The 7,869-nt window shown below is 30.2% G+C and overlaps 1 protein-coding gene across 1 annotated transcript; it reads right to left on the bottom strand.

Moving 5' to 3' along the window:
- On the bottom strand, nucleotides 4,109–6,717 carry LOC104721043 (floral homeotic protein APETALA 2). Its single transcript, XM_010438948.1, has 10 exons — nucleotides 6,110–6,717; nucleotides 5,931–5,956; nucleotides 5,807–5,837; nucleotides 5,630–5,717; nucleotides 5,389–5,534; nucleotides 5,230–5,274; nucleotides 5,017–5,105; nucleotides 4,833–4,930; nucleotides 4,652–4,744; nucleotides 4,109–4,572 (listed from the first exon to the last, which is right to left on the bottom strand). Exons 1-10 carry the CDS (start codon nucleotides 6,574–6,576, stop codon nucleotides 4,342–4,344), a joined length of 1,314 nt encoding a protein of 437 aa, XP_010437250.1. The 5' UTR covers nucleotides 6,577–6,717; the 3' UTR covers nucleotides 4,109–4,341.

Here is a 7,869-nt window from a genome sequence, read left to right as displayed (position 1 = left end):
TTTTTTTTTGTCATAATATCTTCATTTTGATTCGGTACCAAGTGTGATATATTTGATTATTTCCCTTTGAATTCACGGCATAGTGGATATATATTTTATTTTGTCTTTTTAAGGTAAGAGGCTAAAAGTGTGTCGACGAAAAAAAGGGGTCAATAAATTAAAGAAAAAAAGAGAGTTGAAAAATTCATCATTCTTTCGATGTGTTTTTTTTAAAATGACGTCGATAAAATATAAATAAATAATATGTATATAATATCAATCTATATAACTTTAATCGATTTAATTCCGGTCAAACTCGAAAAAACACGACTGATAGCTAAATCAAGTTTTTTTCACAATTGCAAACTAGGATCAAAATGGAAAACTAAAGAAAAAAAACAACTTATTTGAAAATTTTCTTTAAATTATAATCTAACTTAAACAAACGAAGCCAATATAGACTATAATTACTTAGTACTTACAATCTCATTTTAAATCACATGATCCAAATTTAATTTTTATTTTCAGTCGTAGAATCCGGGTTAACCAAATTCGACCATACCTAGATTTAATATCACATTTGAACTATAATCAGATATGCACATAACCTTGTTTACAACCACATGCATGGAATTTTATTCTTTTAGGATTCGTTATATGGTATTTGAATAAGAAATTATATACTAAAATTTTCATCAATGTATTAACAGATCTTAGGTTTAAAAAGTAAGCTAGGATTTTTTTTTTTTTTAAAGAGAAAATAAAATATCGGTTTGAGATTCTAGGTATTGGTTGCAAGTTGATTGTTTTTCTGGGAGACTCCATAAGCAAAAAAGCATATCCACTAATTATTTAATAATATATATATAGTATATATATTTAATTGGGGTCGTAAAAGTTTTTTGGATTGACGAGTTTAATATTGAAGCACTAAGAACAATCACGAAGTTGTACTAGCAAGTTGGGTAATACGATTATCCTCGTAGTACTACAAATCTTGCCACTTATAGAAATGAATTAAACTAAAATACTAGCCCTCATGCCATTATCATATGTTTGAAGTGACGACTTCAGTGACGAAATTAGGTTCATCTTAAATTAAATATTCCTTATGATTCGTACTTAAGGAACTTTTATTAATTTTTAAGATTTCTGCAGACAGTTTCTACTCATGGACCGACTGATTCCTTATCGTATGATTAAAAATATTATTTGACTAAACTAATTATAAAGTTTTCGAATTTCCCCAGGAAGTCTGCGTTCATTGGTCCTTCGTACCGCTTCCTCGTACACTAATCTCCACTTGCCTTCAAACCCTAGGACAATTTTATTTTCTGGACATGCTCAAATTAATACATGTACAAAATACGTATATGTGTGTCTCTGTTCATGTAACAGATTTTTTCTTTTTTTGTCCCTTGAAATACTTGTAAGATTTTTGTTACCTGTTATATACAAAAAAAGTTTTGATATATTTTTTAAAATAATAAATTGGTTTAAGTTAATGATTTAAGGACGAGATTGTTATCTATCGATCAAATAGGTTACCATTTGAAGGAAATTGTTGTTACGATCGACGTGATCCACGTGAATTACAAATTTCCACTGGAAAGAAAAATAATTCAAAATAACAATTAACTAAATGCGTCGCGGTGCTCAACCGCCATTGAATGGTTTGTGGCTTCATTCTAGTATTTGACAAAAAAAAATATTATATTGTATATTCTATACTTTGTTAGTTTGTTACATAACCAATGGAAGACAGTATCATTATATAAAGGTAAAATAGTAGGTAGTCCATGTATGAGCCAACTAAATTCATGAATAGTTTAAGGTATTATATCTCCATACTTACAATAGTACTATTTAAGTTGTCGATTTTGATTGGTAGGTTGAGGTTCATTAAAAAAAACAAAAAAAATCTGTCTCGTTTGATTAATGTTTATGCCATAACTCATAAGGTACTGCTATATCATATATACTGTGAAATACTTGATGACAGCGAACGAGAAGACGTGTCAATAAATTGCATCGTTTTTGACTCGTTTAAGAATTGATAATTGCAACATTATAACGTTATATATGAACAAAAAACATTTATTCTATATCAAATTGATTTGTGAAATTAATACGATGAAAAGTATCAAAGCGATATTCTTTGTAAGAAAAGGGAATATACTAGTATTTCTATTAAGATAATCGATATTTTCAATTAATATTTACTGAGAAAGTTTCGAATGGACTTAAATTCAAGTTCTTCCGGTCAATAAAAGAGACACTTGCTACAAAATTCATACAGCTCCATCTGATTTTGTATAATCTATTAGGTAAATAAATAGTCAGAATGTCATTTGTAGGGGGAAGGTATATTGTCAAAGTTAACTTTATATCTAGTATCATGTAAAAAAAAACGCAAAGGTAACTAATAAGGAGTACTCCGTATATACCTATGTAACCAAATAGATGAACCAAGATTTTAAAGGAGGAATATGATTACATAGAGAACAAAAGTAAAATCGAGTAAAGGGTTCATGAATAAGTGTATAAGAGTAAGAAGAAACATTAAATAGAATAATAACTTTTTATTAGAAAGAGAATTAAAAAGAGGAGAAAGGAAGTGAAGCCGAGAAGTCTCTCTCACCATTATAACAATGTCTGACTTCTTTTGGGTTTCTGTGTGAGAGATAGAGAGAGAAACTGATTCAAAGGACACATTACTTGAAAATGACCACTCATCCCTAATAATCCCCAATTTTTATTTGCCTCTTTTCTCTCTATATACCTAAAAATTTACATTTCCCATATTTAAAAAAAAATTCATAAATATTTATTAGTCTTGGAATATACTAGTAGTAGTATTTTAACTAACGGTCTCATAGGTTATGATTTATATTCAGAGACTGTGAAAAAGGAAGAAGAGATCTTGCGGTTGATATTCATTTTAACTTTTTGTTGAGATCGTAAAATAACTGTGAGTATTATTTCTTACTCCATTAGGGAAACATCAGTACCAATCTACTTCTGATTCTCTCTCTCGTCTCACCATTAATGTGATGTAAAAAAAATTAATATCACTGATTTTTTTGTTCTGTCTGTAAAATATCTACAAAATGGACAAAACCAAAAAAAATATTTCCTCCGTTTCATAATATAAAATGTTTTAAGAAGTATTTTTGTTTCATAATATAGGATGTTTCCTTTCCAACTTTCTATGCAACTTTTAGATTAAATTTATATTTTATATTATGCAGACTTGTTTATGATTGGTTAAACTTTTTAAAAGTAACCATTTTTTAATACGCGTGTTTTCACTAAAACATCATATATTTTGAAACTGAGGGAATATTATTTTCTCTTTTTTACTTTCTATGATGATTGATACTACAACTTTGGAAATAGTATAAACTAGGGAAATTCGTAATTTTTCTCATGGTTGACCCACATTAATTCATAAAAACTTTACAAAGTGATTGAATAATTTGTGCTAGCTGTGATGGCAAAAACCTCAAAAAGTAGTGAAATGGAGGTCAAAAAAACATATTTTGATTTTAAAAGGTTAGAAAAATATATACGTAAAACAACTGAAATTTTAAGTCAATTTTGCGAGTGTGGTTCAACCTTTCCATTTGGCATTTAAATGAGTTGAACCATATTCAGTGTGTTTCAATTTATAGGATTTTTATGGTTAGAAAGTGAACATAAAAAGTATTTTAGGATTCGATTTATGGTGAGTCCAACTTTGTCAAACCAATGCAGCAAAAGTGAAACCATGTGTGTATGCCCACATGCTAAACTTTTTATTTATAGAATGTAACAAACGAAAAAAAAACTATATATATATCTGAATAAACTAACTATGCTGTGTTGAATAAAAGTAATTGGGTGACATTACTTCCAAGAATTTTTTAAAAAATGAAATAAATGTTGGAAAATATGAGTTGAATAGATATGAAAGAGGAATAACAAAACAAGTTAGGACTGAACACATATGTAGATAGGTGCAGGTAACATATAAAGCAGTAATGTTTTTTAAAAATCTTAATAAATGTATTGAGAAGAAACAACAAAAGACAACTCATTGACAAATCTCATCTCAACCTTTTTAGTCAGAACATCTCAAATCACACACTTATCCAATTTCCCATATAGAGATATAATATTTTATATATCCCATGTCTGGAAAAAAAATTACATCTTAGCCCCAATTTAACAAGAAGAGGTTTAAGGGAAAATAAAAATAGACAAAAGATAAGCCGATAATTAATTTAATACCAAGAAGAACACATGGATATTTTAAAGGTTCATTTTCTTCCGAATTTTGTTTCTTATATATAAAGAAAATTTAAAAATATTAAAAAAGATTCAAGAAGGTCTCATGAGAGGAGGTTGGAAGCCATTTGTCTGCAGCCAATTCTGATGAGAAGTAGAAGAAGAATTATAAATCTGATTGTGATGATGAGGAGAGAATCCTGATGATGCTGCAGCATTTGTCAACACTTGGTTCGTAGAGGCCCGACCATCAAACCGGTGGTTCTCAGCCCCCGGAAACAGTGAGAATCCGCCTCCGTTGCCAATGTTGCTGCTGCCCGGATACTAATATTTACAACAAAAAAGAAAAAATGTTAATATACAATTATATTTTCAAATTAGTACTTTTGTAGTTCTAACTCACCTGATGATTTGAATTGGGGATATGGTTAAGCATTCCGGTTTGGCCTAATCCGAGAATTTCATTAGAGTGGAGATCTTGTTGTTGTTGCGTCATCTTAAAACAAAACAAAACAAAACATGTTTATAACAAAAACTAAACACTACATATTAAGGTTAGAAATTAAAATATGATTAAACCCTACCTTGAGCCGCATATCTTGACTCTTTTGCTTCGAATTAGCCGAGTTTCCCAGACTTAAATCGAGGTTATGATCTTGTGGAGTAGGATTCCCTGATGACTCTATGGCACAAATTCAAATATCATTAAACCAAATTCTGTTTTGGGTTAAAACAAACTTACTCGATTAAAATGAAAATTTGTTGTACCGGCATTGAGTTCTTCGTCGTAAATACTCGGATCGAAGTTCGTCACGGCGTCTTTGCCATTACATTTGATTGCAGCTTTATCGTAAGCTCTGCGTTTATTATATAAAATATAAAAAGGAAATCAATTAGTACAGAAAAGAAAAAGAAAAAAACACATTTACACGACTTAACAATGTGTGTTGTAGTAGTATCAAAACAGAAAGACATTTTTACCTAGCAGCTTCTACCTCCGTGTCGAACAAACCCAAATAAACATACCTAAATAATATTTTGAAGATTTCAAGAACCCAAAAAATTCAAGTTAAATATAACAAGAAACAAAGATGAAGAAGTGTTTGAATGAATACTATTAGAATATAAGGGGGATATTACTTTTTGCCTAAGAATTGACCCATTCGAGCTTCCCAACGACCACACTTATGCAAAGTGACGCCTCTATACTTAGAACTTCCTCGAGGGAAGCCTGTGCTTTGTCGGCGAAGTACGTGGACGAACTCTTCCTTGGTTAAATTGGTCATCTATATAAAAATTCAATTTTCAATATTAATAACAATCTTTTCGAAAATATTAATAAATCTATATATAGTTTATTATAGAGGAAGTAATTTTACACCTGTTTCAAGTCATCATCATAATCTTCGATGTTGAAGTTGATATCAGCTTCTACTCCACGGAACTTAATAGCAGCTCTATCATATGCTCTACAAAATAAAAATAAAACTTCGATATTATTATTATTCTATTCTTTTTTTTTTTTTGATTGAAGAGAGAGTCAAAGGGAGAAACATACCGAGCAGCTGCATGAGCAGTGTCAAATCCACCTATTCAGAAATTTAAATAAAAAAAAATAAAAAATAATAATTACGATGACATTTTTCAACATAAAAAAAAAAAACTGGGAAAAAAAAAATTACCTAAGTAAACCTGTTTCCCACAGTCCCTGAATTTCATAGAAACATAAGGAACAAAATTATAATTAAAATCGGTTTTATAACTAAAATCGCCGTAGTAAAAGATCGATTAATGAAATTAAAAAAAAAAAAAAAAAAGATGATGAGATTAATAAAAAAAACACTTAAATAGTTAAAATTACCAAATATGAGATTCCCATCTTCCGGTACTCCGGTAAAACGTAACACCTCTATACTGAGAACTCCTTGACCTTGGTCCACGCCGGCTTTTCTTCAACGGTTGAGCCGGTTCCACCACGGCGGTAGCAGCCACGGTGGTAGCTTTACCGGTAGAGGATCCGGTGGCTAGATCCGACTGACAAAACTTAACACCAAACCAGTGAGCCCGAGGAAAGCCAGAACCACCACCACCGTCTCCTACAACGCCGTTAGAATCCATCTCAGGGAAGAACTGATGAGTAACAAGTGGGTTGTTATTATTGGGTCTGACCCGGTTAGGCTCGTCATCATCGGATCCATCTTCGATGACAACAGCAGAGGAACTTGAATTAGAGAAAGATCCGACCCGTTTACTTGGTGAAGAATAGCAAAACTCTTCAGATTCTTCTTCTCTAAGTGTTTGGTGTGGTGAGTCGTTTAGATCCCACATTTTTTTTTTTTTTTTTGGGTTGATGTTTTGAAAGGTTTTCAGAGACTTCAATCCTCTAGTTTGATTCTCCTCAAGGTTAGAAGCTAAATAAGAGAAACCAAAGAGCAAAAAGCTTTTGGTTGGTAGAAAATAAAAAATGAAAAATAAAGATAGTATTAAGAGAGAGAGAGATATAAATAAAAGAGTTTGCTTCTACGAAAGCTTTCATTTTTATCCTTTCCTTTATATTTACTTCCACTGCCCTTTCTCTCTTTCTTCTTACTGTTTATTTAATTTTAATAAATAATGTTATTCTCTCTCTCTCTCTCTATCTAACCACTTGCTTTCTTTGGAAAAAAAGATTATATTCGAAACAATTCCTCGTATTGGAGTTTCTTTATTTTATTTTATTTTATTTTTTAAAAATATTTCCACTTTCATTATTATCTATGTAGGCAAACCATCTTCTTTGATTAATCAAAAGATTCCTTTAATATGTAATTTCATGTTTTAAGAAAGTGAAGTCCACGGCTTGGTTCGGTAAGCAATCCTATAAAAGGCATTTTTTTCCCCCTAGATAATGATTTATCTAATAGATTACTTAAAAACCCCACAATTTTGCCAAATTTTGATTATTACTTTAAAAGCTTTTTTGTTTGTTTTTTTTTTCTTGTCAATATGAATAAAAAAGGGTAATAAGGTTACATATACAAATAGATCACGCATACATCTATATATGTTAAAGATGTATGTTTCTGTACAATAAATAGGTGTTTTCATGATCGGGCAAATTAAAGTAGAAGATGGGATCTTAAGTTTTCTGTACTACTACTAAATAGATTACTTATATGTTTATTTAAAGTGGAGTTCCATAAACAGCAATTCCTTTAAGACAAGCAAGTAATAGGGTTTTCACTATATAAAGAGTTATGTTATAATAATAATAATAATAATAATAATAATAAAGATTTCTAAATGGGACTAACTTATTTCAAGTTTGTAACTTATTGGTTCAGGTTGGATTGGTGCAAGTTTTCTATATCTATTACTTTGCCCAAACTTTTAATGTGTTTGAAATCACAATTCAATTGTATCTTAAAACTATATGTTTTCTTAATTATGAGCTAGTTATTTGACTAATTTATAAACCAAAACAAAACAAAAAGTCTACTAGCTTCTAAAATATGGTTTATTAACCGTAGAATTTAACGATCTACATTGCTTTCGTTTTCTAAACTTGCTGATAAAGTGAAAACTTCCACCATGTATATGCATTTTATATGTTTACGAGCTCTGTTATATTTGAGTTAAGTT

This window comes from Camelina sativa, chromosome 11 (assembly GCF_000633955.1).
Source record: "Camelina sativa cultivar DH55 chromosome 11, Cs, whole genome shotgun sequence".
Taxonomy (NCBI): domain Eukaryota; kingdom Viridiplantae; phylum Streptophyta; class Magnoliopsida; order Brassicales; family Brassicaceae; genus Camelina; species Camelina sativa.
The sequence above is the reverse complement of the archived record's forward strand: the minus strand, read 5'-3'. Positions and strand labels throughout refer to the sequence as shown.